The sequence below is a fragment of the Scyliorhinus canicula genome, chromosome 17, assembly GCF_902713615.1.
Source record: "Scyliorhinus canicula chromosome 17, sScyCan1.1, whole genome shotgun sequence".
Lineage (NCBI taxonomy): Eukaryota > Metazoa > Chordata > Chondrichthyes > Carcharhiniformes > Scyliorhinidae > Scyliorhinus > Scyliorhinus canicula.
The window spans coordinates 44,828,912-44,843,546 of NC_052162.1; the positions used below are offsets into that span (position 1 = coordinate 44,828,912).

At 43.7% G+C, this 14,635-nt stretch overlaps 1 protein-coding gene across 2 annotated transcripts in view; it reads left to right on the forward strand.

Annotated features, from left to right (window-relative positions):
• Positions 1–617: 617 nt before the first annotated feature.
• Positions 618–14,635, forward strand: part of efnb1 (ephrin-B1) — a 223,205-nt gene continuing 209,187 nt past the window's right edge. Inside the window, exon 1 of one of the 2 annotated variants that reach the window (XM_038774471.1) lies at positions 618–1,267. In XM_038774471.1, the coding sequence (XP_038630399.1) occupies positions 1,149–1,267 (119 nt within the window). In that variant the 5' untranslated portion in view covers positions 618–1,148. The remainder of the gene's footprint in view (positions 1,268–14,635) is intronic. The other variant, XM_038774470.1, reaches the window with a different exon arrangement.

The following is a 14,635-nucleotide window of genomic DNA, read 5'->3' on the forward strand; positions in this document are numbered from 1 at the left end:
TTGGTTGAAATTCTCTGAGGTTCTGGTAGTCAGGAACCCTCGCAGTCAGACGCTAGCGCCGCCGATCTCTCTCTCTCTCTCTGAATATCGCGCCGGCCATCGAATCACCATTCCTAACATCAAACCATTTACAAATCAGCGTGCAAACGTTATTTTCTTTGTCGAAACGTGGGTGATTTCTCAATCTGTAAAAACAAATTACACGTTTAATAAATCATATACATTTGTAAGGGGGGAGAACAGTGAGAAAAGGACAGTTGACAAAAGTTGTTCAACATTTCAAAGTTTTATACGTGGATAATTAGGATGCAATTAAGATGTATGATTTTACAACGATTATAACTATCAGACTGCTTATTGCATGTTGATTAATGCAACAATGTTTGCACAAAATCATTCTGGACACATTTTGCAGCATCTATCAGAATCATTCTGGACACATTGTACAGCATCTATTTGAAAGTTGGCTGTGGTTCTGACAATGTTCAATCTGGCTGCAAGAACCCCGGCCTGAGGACCCCTGTCGGGGTTTGGTTGATTGGCTAATGGGGCTGAGGGCGGCTGTGATTAGTGGGAGGATTAGTGGTGTCTGCGGCGTGCCTGAGAGGCGGGACAAGGAGGTAGGGCAGGTTAGGGTGGCAGTGAGCGACTAGCGAGTGCAGAGGCAGCAACCAGAGTTTTCACCGGCAGCTCGGCGGAATCGCGGCGAGTCAGGGCGATCGAGGCGACCCTCAGGTCACTTAACGTTTGCACATGGACACCCTGCAGCCTGCATTGATCTGAGCCTCTGGAGGAATTCCCTCCCGAGGGACATCTCCGCGCTGAGGAACAGCAGTTGGGAGCAGAGTCGAGCTGACGGCGATCACAGGAGTTGAGAGGCGGCCGAGAGCCGTCACAGGGATCCAGCGGGAGTAACCGGGAAAGGAAGGGGAAACAGAAAAGGTGCAATCCCGGGAGAGGGGGGATACATACATTCCTGTGGAAAAGGATACATTCCTGCCTGAACCCAAAGAGACAGAAAAAGGATACAATTCAGAGAGGGATACAACTCTGAGGATAAAATATCAAGAGAGTGAGCCAGTCATTGCTGAGAGATCCGCTCATTTCTCGGAGATCACCTTCTGACTTGCCTTCCCTCCGCCCGGAGAATGGCTAAATGGGACTCGCTGTGGAAATATTACTGGGGAGTTATATTCGCGCTGTGCAGGAGCGCTCTGCCATTAGCCAAGAGTTTGGACACTGTCGCCTGGCATTCGCAAAACATGAAGTAAGTTTGAAAAATTGAATTCCATTAGGCACTGGGTCTCGGACGGTAATTGGAAGCAGTTTCATGGGTTTGTTTTTGTGAATGGAGGCGGCTCCCAGGTGCCGGGAGCCAGGCTGCTGCTGATACTACACGTTGTTTATATCTCTTAAACTTCACTGATCAGCTTGGAAATTGCAAACAGCAATGGGAGAATCACAAGTGCCGCTCCCGACTCTTTTTTTTACTTTTGGGGAGCACGGCAGCCGATCGATTGTTGATGCTGTTCCAGGGTGTCCTCCTCCCGGTTCTTGTGTAGTTCCAGTTTCAAGTGGACGTGAGTCTCGCTCTTTGTTCTGCAGGGGTGGGAGAGAGAGTGAGTGAGGAGCTATTTCTCCCTCTGAGAATCTCCCCTCACTCTCTCGCTCTCTTTGAGAACCTCGCCTTACACCCCTCCTTCTCTCTGAGAATCTCACCCCCTTCTCTCTCTCTGAGAATCTCACCTTCCCTCTCTCTGAGAATCGCACCCCCCTCTCTCTGAGAACCTCACCTTCCCCCCTTCTCTCACTCAGAACCTCACCTCCCCTCTCTCTCTCTCTGAGAACTTCACCTTTCCTCTCTCTCCTTGAGAACTTCACCTCCCCCCCCCCCCCCCCATCTCTCTTAGAACCGCACCTTCCATCTCTCTTTCTCTTGGAACCTCACCTTCAATCTCTGTCTCTCTCTGAGGACCTCGCCTTCTCTCTCTCTCTGAGGACCTCGCCTTCTCTCTCTCTCTCTCTGAGGACCTCACCTCTCTTTGAAAACGTCACCTTCCCTCTTTCTCTCAGAACCTCACCTTCCCTCTTTCTCTGCGAACCACACCTTCACTCTCTCTTTATCTCTGAGAACGTCACCTTCCCTCTCTTTCCATCTCTCTCAGAACCTCACCTCCCCTCTTTCTCTGCGAACCACACCTTTACTCTCTTTATCTCTCTCTGAGAACCTCACCTCTCTCAGAACCGCACCTTCCGCCCCTCTCTCTGAGAACCTCACCGCCTCTCTCTCTCTCTCTCTCTCTCAGAACCGCACCTCCCCCTCATCTCTCTCAGAACCTCACCTTCCCTCTCTCTCTCAGAACTGCACCGTCCGCCCTTCTCTCTGAGAACCTCACCGCCTTTCTCTCTTTCTCTCAGAACCGTACCTCCCTCTCATCTCTCTGAGAATTTCCCCTCTTTCTCTCACTCAAAACCACCTTCCCTCTTTCTCTGAGAACCTCACCTTCCCTCTCTCTCTCTCTGAAAACCTCACCTTCCCTCTCTCTCTCTCTGAGAACCTCACCTTCCCTCTCTCTCTCTCTGAGAACCTCACCTTCCCCCTCTCTCTCTGAGAACCTCACCTTCCCCCTCTCTCTCTCTCTCACTCTCTCTCTCGGAGAACCTCACCTTCCCTCTCTCTCTCTGAGAACCTCACCTTCCCTCTCTCTCGCTCTCTCTCTCTCTCTCTCTCTGAGAAGCTCACCTTCCCTCTCTCTCTCTGAGAACCTCACCTTCCCCCTCTCTCGCTCTCTCTCTCTCTGAGAACCTCACCTTCCCTCTCTCTGAGAACCTCACCTTCCCTCTCTCTGAGAACCTCACCTTCCCTCTCTCTCTGAGAGCCTCACCTTCCCTCTCTCTCTCTCTCTCTCTGAGAAGCTCACCTTCCCTCGCTCTCTCTGAGAAGCTCACCTTCCCTCTCTCTCTCTGAGAAGCTCACCTTCCCTCTCTCTGAGAGCCTCACCTTCCCTCTCTCTCTGAGAACCTCACCTTCCCTCTCTCTCTCAGAGCCTCACCTTCCCTCTCTCTCTCTCTCTCTAAGCTCACCTTCCCTCTCTCTCTGAGAACCTCACCTTCCCCCCCTCTCTCTCTCTGAGAGCCTCACCTTCCCTCTCTCTCTCTCTGAGAACCTCACCTTCCCCCTCTCTCTCTGAGAACCTCACCTTCCCCCTCTCTCTCTGAGAACCTCACCTTCCCCCTCTCTCTCTAACCTCCTCTCTCTCTGAGAACCTCACCTTCCCTCTCTCTCTGAGAACCTCACCTTCCCCCCCTCTTTCTTTCTCTCTCTCTCAGAACCTCACCTTTCCATCTCTCCCCCTCTCTGAGAGCCTCCCTTCCCCTCTCTCTCTCTCTGAGAAGCTCACCTTCCCTCTCTCTCTGAGAGCCTCACCTCCCCCCCCCCCCCTCTCTCTCAGAACCTCACCTTTCCATCTCTCCCCCTCTCTGAGAGGCGTGGGGACTCGAATGGACCATGCAAAATATCCAGGGATGGGGGGAAAATCATTGATCTCCTTCGGCAAAGCGATGCTGCTGCAGTTATGCACACAAATATTTGAAATCTGATTGCAATTCTGTGTATAAAACCATTCTCTTGCAGGTAAATATGTTAATGTGAGGTGTATCGAGTGGGATGATGTTTACGCTCGTTAGTGTGGAAATGTTGGCAGTCCCGCTCACCCACTCACACTAACTAACCGTCTTGTGTACATTCATTAGAGCATTATTTGGATTTAATCCGTGTGCCTATTTGACAGACTCTCCGTCGTTTGGAGTTACTTGCAGCCACCTTTTTTATTTGCAAACGGTCCAGGAATTGTTCCTCCCCTTTATCTCCCCAGCATTTTGGAAAGTTCGGTTTCGGAGACTTTTTGATCCCCCCCGCCTTGCAAAAAAAAAAATGCCCCCCCCCCCCCCCCACACACGCGTGCGAAAAATTCCCAAACTCCAAGCGGAATCAACGGGGGGGGGGGGGGGGGGGGTCCGAATCTGGAGTGGTTAGTAACTGATGGTTAAGGAAACGTGGTCTGTGTCAGGGAAACCTAACTAACCAGGGAAGCAATAAGTGATCGGAGTAAATCTCTGAACGGGTGTCAAAACAGTATTAAGATTTTGAAAAAATTGCCTGGGATTTGTTGAAGAGTGGGAAACTGATTTTCCTGGGGATGACCTGGGATTGGCCCGCCCCAGCAAGTTTCACAAAGAAAGGCGCAGTAACAGTTCGGGTTTCCCCGCAAATCAACCCCCGGCCGCCAGGTGACCGTTTTGGGGGTGACAGGTGGCACTTTCTACCTGAGGGTGATGGGGGTGAATGTGCGTGGTACTGGTGCCCCCCACCATCCTGCAGGCATGGAGGGGAATGCATAAAAAGGTGGCGATTGATGTCCATGCATGCACTGGCATTGTGAGTCCGAGAAAGATTAAGAGTAATGGGTCACCAGCATTGTAAAACCTCTGAATACACCAAGCATTCCCAACGCAGTCTTGCCATTCAAGAGTACAATGCATGCCATTTAATATACAGCACAATGCATTCACCATGAGATCACGTTGCACTGGAATGTACTGTATAGTGTATTATGTGGAATACAGTACAATTCTGTCCACTGTAATGCGCCGTGTGTTTACTACAATATGTGGAATGGAGTGTTAATGTTCTTGGCATACTTTACTGGAACATTATACTATAAAATATGGTTTGACAGGGTCAGGATGTGTCCGTGTCAGTTGGTGCAGACTCCAGTCTGTAACACTTGATCGTCTTATGCCCATTCCATAAATAGAAATCATTACAAAATGAGGGGTGAGAAGATTCTGCCTGGCATGACAACCCATTCAGAAACTTGCAAATTTCAACACTTGCCGTGTGCAGCCAAGTTTGCCTGCGCGCTGCAGTTTTTCATTTTAAGAAGTCCCGGGACACAGTGAAAATGTCCCTTCTTGAGTGGGTTTGAGCAATAACAAATCATCTGCTTTGATTGTTTCATATTTGTTTAATGTTGGAGGGAATGAGGGGATTAAAACAGCCTGCACACCTGCAGTCTCACTTCAGGAAAGCAACTGGTCCATGAATGTATTTCCCCATTGCATTTGCGGGAATGAAATTGACATAGAAAGAGGACTGGGCAGGAGTGAGGGATGAAAGAATTACTGATTAACCCGCAAGTCTGAGAAAGAAGTACTCAGACCACTTTGTTTAGAGGGGCAGAGGGCAAGAGATCCAAGGTAAACACAGCCGGATCCTCGATAAGATACTCCAGACAGTCTATAATTCATCCAAAAGCTTGGGAAGGATGTATCTTCCAACATAAATTGGTGTAGTTGTATTTCCTCCTGCCTCATCTTTCATTCTGCTCAGTCTCTTCTCTCCTTCACACACCACATTTATTCTGTCCATTTACATACATGGGTTTGAAAGATCAGACTTTAAAACTGTTGCTATTTTAAAGAGTGCTTGCTGGCAACAGCTTGAGTTTGGGTGAACTTCTCACTCACTTTGCCTCTACCTCCCCCTCTTGATTTGGTGTCAGAATACATGCTCCTCTCCAGCAGGTGGCGAGATATAGCTACCCAAAGTTTGGACGATGTTGTGGCCCCCACTTATTTCTTCCCCTTGGCGAACTCCAGGGAAATCTGAACAAATGAATTGAGCTTGAGAAGCAGGACCTTGTCATACCCTGCTGAATCTAGGCTCCCCACTGAGAGCTGTTGAAAGTTATTCAATTGAACCAAACGGAACAGGCGGCCCAACCACTAAAGATAATTTATAATACTTTTTCTTTGTTCTGGTTGCATGATCGCAATGTGTCACTTTGCTCCATTTATACTAATTGCAGGTTGGTAATTTTGTGAACATGCTGTGCTATGATCTGAAGTATCGAGATATGATGTTTAGAGGAATGCAGATGCAAAAAGTGTTAATCGGCACATTTAGTTTTATGCACAAGAGATATTTAATCTAATGATAGATTTGTAGACCAATGTTTTAAATTCTATGCAAACCTAAAATGTCATTGGTTTTCTTCAGCCAATGGAATGAGATTTACAAGTCTACAGTTGGTTGCATTCCTTTAATGTAATAGAACCTTTAATGTGATCCTATTGTTGTAAATCATCAGTCTCCTTTGAAATCTGCATTAAAATGGCTGCTTTGCCTCAATTTTCATCAAAATGAAAATAATATATATTTAGAGATGCCCACTTCATTAATTCAGCTCAATGCAATCCAAACACCTCAACTTACAATTTTGGCACTGTAACTGAGCTGGGCTCTCATTCCTGAGGTACCGCAAGAGCTCACAGTTATGTAACATCTATAACACAAGACAAATCGTCAAGGTGCGTGACAAATAGAAATGGATCCTGAGCCATAGAGGAAGGTATTAGAAGAGGCAACTAACCACTGAGCATCTGGCATCAAGAGGGTTGCACAGAGCAGTCCTGTCCATAGGTTCTTGAACCAACAGACTGCCTCCAATTTCACTGGATAAATCAGACTAGGAGCTTGCGGTCCCCTTGCCATTTTGTGAAGGGGCTGCTCTATAATTTCTGACTGCAGTTCAGTTCTCCAATACCGAGCTTTAGCCGCCTGGTGGGGAGGAGAGCAGGCAATTTAGAGGACGGTTGGTGGGCAGAGAAGTGGCAAATGGAATTCAATCAGGAAAGGTGTAAGGTAATGCATTTAGGGAGGGCAAACAAAGCAAGGGAATACTCAATAAACAGGAAAATATTGAGAGGGGTTGAGGAATGAGAGATATTGGAGTACATGTCTGCAGGTCCTTGAAGTTGGCAGGACAGATGGACAAGAAGGTTAAGAAATCACATGAAATGCTTTCTTTATCGGAGGAGGCATTGAGTACAAAAGCAGGAATGTATCGATGGAGCAATATAAAATGCTGGCTTGGCTACAGCTGGAATTTTGTGTACATCTCTGATCACCACATTACAGGACATAATTACTCTGGAGAGAGTGCAGAGAAGATTTGGATTTGTTTATTGCCACGTGTACCGAGATACAGTGAAAAGTATTGTTCTCCATACTGTTCAGACAGATCATTCCATACATGAAAAGAAAATACATAGGGCAAACATAACATACACAATGTAAATACATAGACACAGGCATCGGGTGAAGCATACAGAGTGCAGTACTGCTCAGTAGAGAAGATGTGTGAAGAGATCAGATCGGTCCATAAGAGGATCATTTAAGAGTCTGGTAACTGCAAAGAAGAAACTGTTTTTGAATCTGATAGTGCGTGTTCTCAGACTTTTGTATCTCCTGCCTGATGGACGAAGTTAGAAGAATGAATAAGCCGGGTGGAAGGGGTCTTTGATTATGCTGCCTGCTTTCCCAAGGCAGTGGAAGGTGTGTACAGAGTCAATGAATGGGAGATGGGTTTGTGTGATGGACTGGGCGGTGTTCACGACTCTCTGTAGTTTCTTACGGTCTTGGACCAAGCAGATGCCATACCAGGCTGCGATGCAGCCAGATAAGATGCTTTCTGTGATTTACAAGAATGTTGCCAGGGCTTGAATATTGCAGCTTTGAGGAGAGATTGGATCGTCGATGGTTGTTTTTCTTAGAACCGAGGAGGATAAATGGTGACCTAATTGAGGAGCACAAACCTATGAGGGACCAAGAGAGGATAATTAGGAAAGATTTGTTTCCCCTTGCTGACGGGCCAATTAGCAGGGGGCCATAGATTTAGGGTGATTGATAAAGGATTAGAGGGGACATGCGGGAAACCTTCCTCACCCAGGGGGTGGTGGGTGTCTGGAATTCACTTCTTAAGTTCGTGGTTGAGGCTGAAATGCACAACTCATTTATAAGGTGTCTGAATCTGGATCTGAAGTGCTGGACCAGGTGCTGGAAAGTGCGGTTAAAATGACAGACTAGTTTGTTTTTCTCTTTTTTTTGTCTGCGCAGACAGGATGGGCTGAATGGTCAGTGTACATAATCCAAGCAGTATATGGTTAAGAGGATTATTTTTACGGACTGCCTGCTTCTCTTCCACAGCTTTATCCACACCTAGACGTCACTGGCAAGACTGCATGTGATGTCCGCTGGTGGAATCCAGAGGGTTTGGATTGCATTGGTGATATCAGGAATTATATTTTGGTTTAACTTATTAAGTTTCCTTCAACTTACATAAAGTTCTTTTGAACCTAGGTAAAATGTACTGTTTATTGATTGTGGCCCCTTTAAATGCATGGCCATATTAACGCATTGATTACAATTGTCACCCTGATTAGCATTAGGAAAGAGATAAAAGAGACAACTAAAAGGATAGGGGCAGCATGGTAGCATAGTGGTTAGCATCAATGCTTCACAGCTCCAGGGTCCCAGGTTCAGTTCCCAGCTGGGTCACTGTCTGTGCGGAGTCTGCACGTCCTCCCCGTGTGTGCGTGGGTTTCCTCCGGGTGCTCCGGTTTCCTCCCACAGTCCAAAGATGTGCGGGTTAGGTGGATTGGCCATGCTAAATTGCCCGTAGTGTCCTAAAAAGTAAGGTTAAGGGGAAGTTGTTGGGTTACGGGTATAGGGTGGATACGTGAGTTTGAGTAGGGTGATCATTGCTCGGCACAACATCGAGGGCCGAAGGACCTGTTCTGTGCTGTACTGTTCTAAATCTTCTAAGAGACAAAAGACGGATTTGGTGAAGCCTTTTGAGAGGAGAGTGATGTGTAGAGATGAAGAGTTTTCGGGAGAGGGTGAGACCAAAGTTGCTGAAGACTGCTACCAATAGTGAGAAAGGAAGAGTCAGAGTGAGGTGAGGTGACAGGGTGGACAGGGTTATGGAGGAATTTAAAGATGTTTTAAGTATGCTGCACAGGGTGAAGGCAGAGTTGGTGCAGGTCCGTGAGGATTTGCAGGTGCGGGGAGAGGTGATAGTGAACATGACTTTATTTTTGAGGAGATTTGGGTTTGAAGCTTTTGGAGGAAGGGAGGCATTGGAACAATGAAATGTAGAGGTGCCAGAAGTATGAAGGAGGCTTTCAGCAGTAATGAGGTTTATATGGGATAAAGAAAGTCATTGATAAATGTGCCCATAATGACACTGTTTATGAAGAATAGGATGTGGAAACTAAAGCTCAACTCAGTTGGAGAGGACTCCATAGTTTCATACTGTTTTAAAGTATGATTGCGTGGTTCAACCAGGCAATGGGATCCATGACTAGGGAGTGCATTTTTCAGCAGGGCCTGGTAACGTTACGTTCAGCCTTCCTGATGATTAGATGGGTAAGCTGTGGCTATTCCATGACTTAATGGAGTGGCAATATGAAATCATGGATATGGTTGCAGACTTAATCAAGGTTTTGACGCGATAGAGCTGGGGTGCCAGCACACATGTAGAAGCTGATCCCATGCCTGCAGATTATAATGGTGAAAGCCAGCATTTAAATGGAAAACTCTTTGGTACTCTGGAGTTGACAGTGCAGGGCAGCAATGGAAATAATCATTTGGATAGGCAGGTATAAAATCCAAAGCAAGGATGATGAAGAAAATTGCTATAGCGAATGTTGTGCCAAGGTTTACAAGAAGAGATAATGCAACACGGCCATAGTCAGAGAGCATCTTAGACAAAGTTGTACTAAAGCAAAACTGGAGTTACATTTAAAAGGGACAGAACCATAAAGAGTTGGAGTTGCAATCAGAAATTCCTATGCTGTATCAGAGCTGATGTTCTGTTGAGCAGATATTCTGAAAAAACAATCCAACCAGCGACATGCCAAAGAGTGAACTTGGGGAGGAAAATGCACTGCAGTTTTGAGAATTGACAAATTAGCAATCTTAGAAAGCTTGTTGCTTTGTTCTGCAGGGCTGCTTAATGCCTTAATGCCTGATTAAAATGGGATAGTTGAGGGATGTAAAAACAACGTCGCTGAACTAGACCACAGCAGAATGCAAGGAATAAAAGTAATGATCCTCATGCAAAAAAAAGTTTTAAAGAAAGTTAACATTATTATCTTAAGGGAGTAGTACACCAAGATTAATCAAATGTGTAACTGGCCTCCAGAATTTCTTCAAAATATCACTTTCTATTCTGAAGGAAAATGTTTTAATGTTGAGCTCTTGCCTTGTTAAATGTCATTTTAAATTTAAAACACATTTAAAACCCGACAAAAATTGAAGTCTCCTTTAATCAGCAGATTGTCGATGGTTAATTAGGTATGAGGTGTTCAGGACCCAGATTATATTTCACCCAAAGGGTTTTTAAACGTAGAATCACTTTTGCTGCTCGGGGTCAGTCAGATTGCCTGCGATCGAAGGTGCAAGACCACACTAACAGTATAGCTCCTTAAAAGAAACAGATTTATATCTTTCAACAACTCCAGGGCACCTCTTCTCCCATATTAATTCACTTAAATATATCATAATTCACGTGAATCACTCGGGTATTAGTTAACCTGTGTAACATAAAACAAACTTGCCATATCTTGTATGGCCATTATTCCTCTGATCTCTCATCTTTTGTTCCCCATAAATCCAAAGGCATTGCCTTCCTGCATTCTCATGGATAATGTTGTTAACAATAATAGCATTGAAACAAAAATATTTGTGTGAACGACCTTATCGACAAACAATTTTAGATGGTGAATATCTGGACCAGAGTGGAGCAGAATGGTCCTGTCTGTGCTACGTTAGCTGGTGGTAGAGTTGCAAACAATTGGCCTCAGCCCCTCTGGGACAGGGAGTGGGGGAAGCTCCTCCTGACTGCTATTCAAAAACTTAGAACATTTGTGTCTGTTTTTACGCGAGGCAGGGATGGGCTTGATGCCTCCTCTGGTTGCATATCCTGCTGATACATTGTCTAATCCAGTTGCATGCTGGTCTCTTTGGAATTGCATTAGAGTTAGGTGCCAATAATCAAGACAAGAGAGAGTAAACTTAAAGGAAAATTAGCAAAATATTAAAATAATCAGAAAAGAAAACGTTAACACTTTTGTTGGTGAGTTTTTTAAGTTTCAACAAAGCTTGCTGAAAAGGTGAGGTATGCTTTTTAAACACAACTTAGCTCAGTCTGGTAAGAAATACAACTTGAGTAATAATCCATATCTTTAACTGGCGATTGCAGGCTATAATCTGAAAATAAGTGAACAGAAGTTTGGAATTGAACAGATAAGCTAAATAATATCTTAACGAGTACAGCCGCTTATACTGAAATTATTCCGATTTTTTTAAAGAATGCTATGAATTATAATGCCTATTATGTAAACAAACACTCGGTCATGCTGTACCAGATTAGATGAATGAATTCATCTATTTTTGTGCTGCTGTTGGATGAGGGATGAGTCTGCTGCCAGAATAAGGGAGCTGAGTTTAGTCATGAAAGTGTCAGAAATCAGCGCCAGGATGCGTATCTCTGAACCTGAATTGAAACAAGGACAATATAAAAAATAGCTTTTTCATAGTGTCTTAGGGTTTTGAAAGTCCACCAAAACACTTCTCAAGGCCTTGATTTAATGTCCCATCAACTGATTATTGGGCTTTCTTCAAGTCAAAAGATTGGATAGCCAAAGGAACAAAATAGTAAATATGATTCAGATCTGAACCCCAGTAGGGAATTATCCCTCTCTCCGTTCTCAGGCATCAAAAAACGAATACAATAAAAACTTGATTGTTTAAAGAAAGTCTAATTTAATCAAAAGATACATTCCTACCAAGTTTGTATATTCCACTTTAGTCTCCTTGCATTTTCCACCCATTAGGTTGATGCAGGAGGTTATTAAATTGTACATAGGATGTGAAGTTCTGAATAAATGTGAGGGTTGCAGATCTTTTCATGCATATTTTTAAAATAAAACTCCAGTGATACGGTACTGCAAACTAAGAGCCTCAGTATGACAAAGTTCATGTCTAACTGCATTGGAATAATGTTTGGGAAGAGGGGTGAATGGTTAGGAGTTTGTCTCAGTTTCCTTTAAGTTTCACTGAGGTGTTCCAATGTAAATTTGTGCCTCAAAAATTAGCCCCAGTGGCTAAACGATCTGAAGTATCTAGACTAGGGAAGTACCAGTTTTGATGGCCAATCTGTGCTGAGTTAGCTAATCTGAGACAGGGTGCTATGGTGCTAGACTCTATGCTTGTCCTTAGCAGCCTGGGTAAGGAAAGGAGAAAATCTGACTTTTTGCTGTTGAACATGATCCTGCAGCCTGTGTTAGGAATGAAATACTTAAAAGTTGGATGAGGGCAGAATTGAATTGAGTTGTGCTGCTCTCTGCTTTGGATAACCAATTAACACACAATGATGGACTCATATGTGAAGTGTATCTGTTTGGTTGAGTTTGTGGGAGATAGGTGGTGCTCATTGATCTGAATTGCAGCAAGATATTTTGGTCTTGTAGAGAGTGCAACATAGGTTTACAAATGTGATACCTTGGTTGCAGAGGTTGAGTTGCGAGGAGAGATTACTGAAATGAGACCTGTTTTTGCTAGAATTGAGAAGGTTCAGGGGTGATCTGATCAAAGTATTCAAGAGATTAACAGGGAAAGACAGGGGAGATAAACTATTTCTACTGGTTGGAGATTCTAAAACTAAAGGGAATAGTCTAAAAATTAGGGCTAAACTGTTCAGGAGAGATATTAGGAAGAACTCCTTCACTCGAAGGATGATAGAGGTTTGGAACTCTCTCCCACAAACAGCAGTTAAAGCTAGAACAGTTGCTGATTTTAAATCTGAGATAGATAGATTTTTGTTGAGCAAAAAAGCAAAAATATTACGAAGAATGGACCAAATGCAGGTATGTGAAGTTAGGTTATAAGTCAGCCATGATCTTGTTGAATGGTAGGACAGGCTCGAGGAGCTGAATGGCCTATTCCTGTTCCTATGGTCCTAGCAGTAGCTGCATAAGAATGGAGATTTTACCTGCACATTTGAGCATCGCCACAATTGTTTTATTGCAATAATTAAATATTAAAGAAAGCTATTCTTAGCAAGTTTTCATATTTTCTATAGTTAAAATCCATTAAAACAAATGGGTACAATACAAAACAATCAGTAGTTTGTACTTAATCATTAATGTAAGAAAAACACACCACACCCTGTGATATCCTGTAGTTTTTCTGTTATTCTGATCTCCGATACACTAAGTGTGTTTGCCAAGAAATTCCTTGCTTGAATCAGGGTTCTTAATACAGAACAGATTAAAAAGCACATTTAGCAATTTTTTTGTCCCACAGCCCTACTTAACTGTTCACTCAGTAGCTCAGCCTGAACAAACATCACAGCAAAAAAGAAAATTCAAAAAAATTTAACATAAAAGTGATTAGAGTTGCAAAGTGTGCTTTGGTCTCCAGGTGAAGCTTGGCTGGGGATGGGCTGCATTTCATGGTGCCGAGTATTAATTGTTAGATAATTAGAGCAGAATGCTTTTGCTTGCCTCATGAGTTTGTATTTAAATATTGTGCTTGGATCGGGAACTCTCTACAGTGTGTGAATAGCCATGAATGTAATTCTGCACTGGTTTGGGTTTCTGTTTGGAATGTAAGACGTGGTGGCTATGTGCAGCTGACCACAAAGAAGCTGTGAGAAATTCTCTATTACTACATAAAAAGAAAATAGTGCTGTGAAACAATTTGTGCCTATTATCTTTGTTTTGTGCCATGCTTTCGTGTTTAGCTCGTTTGTCTGATTGGCGAGGCTGCATTGGTCTCTTTGCTTCTGGACTGTGGGAGTGAAAAGCCAGTGCAGTTATTTTGAGTTGGTAATCCTAAACTGATAAGGGAATGATTTCATTGAGATTTAAAACAACATTATATAGCCTCTGCTTGCAAGTCACTTTTTCTGTCCGAAGCAGACTGCATTGTACTGGTTGCCTTTGAGTTATACTTTTAGGTACTAATTAACAATGCCCTGGAACATCCTCAACATCAATGTTTGATTTGATATGAAACCTATTGATATAGCTTTGTTGAACAAATTGACAAAATAGGGGGATTTGAGTGCTATTAATGCTGATTTAATAAGCATTAATTGAAAGTTATCTGCCATTAATTTATTTTGTATAAACCAGCTATTTATTTTGTTAGTGATGCCTTCCTTTGAGGGAGGTCTTGAAGTTTTAATGAGAGTGGGCTTTATTGATATGCACAAAACAGAACACTCACTGGAGTACGGCAATAATTCTATGCTGAGGTTATTATTGGATTTGATTGAGTTTAGTTCAGATATAGCCCTGCTGTAATAGTCTATTGACATTTCTGTTTGGTTTACAAATGATCTAGATCTTTACACAAATCAGTAGAGGAATGGGAAACTGGAGGGAACAACACCATTTTTAACCAATTTTGCTCTCTTCACCATGGGTGCAGAGTGACAATGATGCAGCAATGGATTCAAGAAATGGAGAGCTTGCATGGTTTATCATCATGATCTGCAACCCTAGATGTGTTACAAGTATAATTGTTCCCGTAGGTGTCTTTAGCATATTGATAGCTAACATGTTGTGGGAGAATTGTACTGAAGTCATTGTGCTAGAATGTTTTGTGATGCTTTTCAATCACCACCTCCAATTGCTTGCATTCTCGCTAGTGACACAGACCTCTAAGCAGCAGTATTTCACACCCGAAGATATGAGATGAGACATGTCCACTGTGACATTT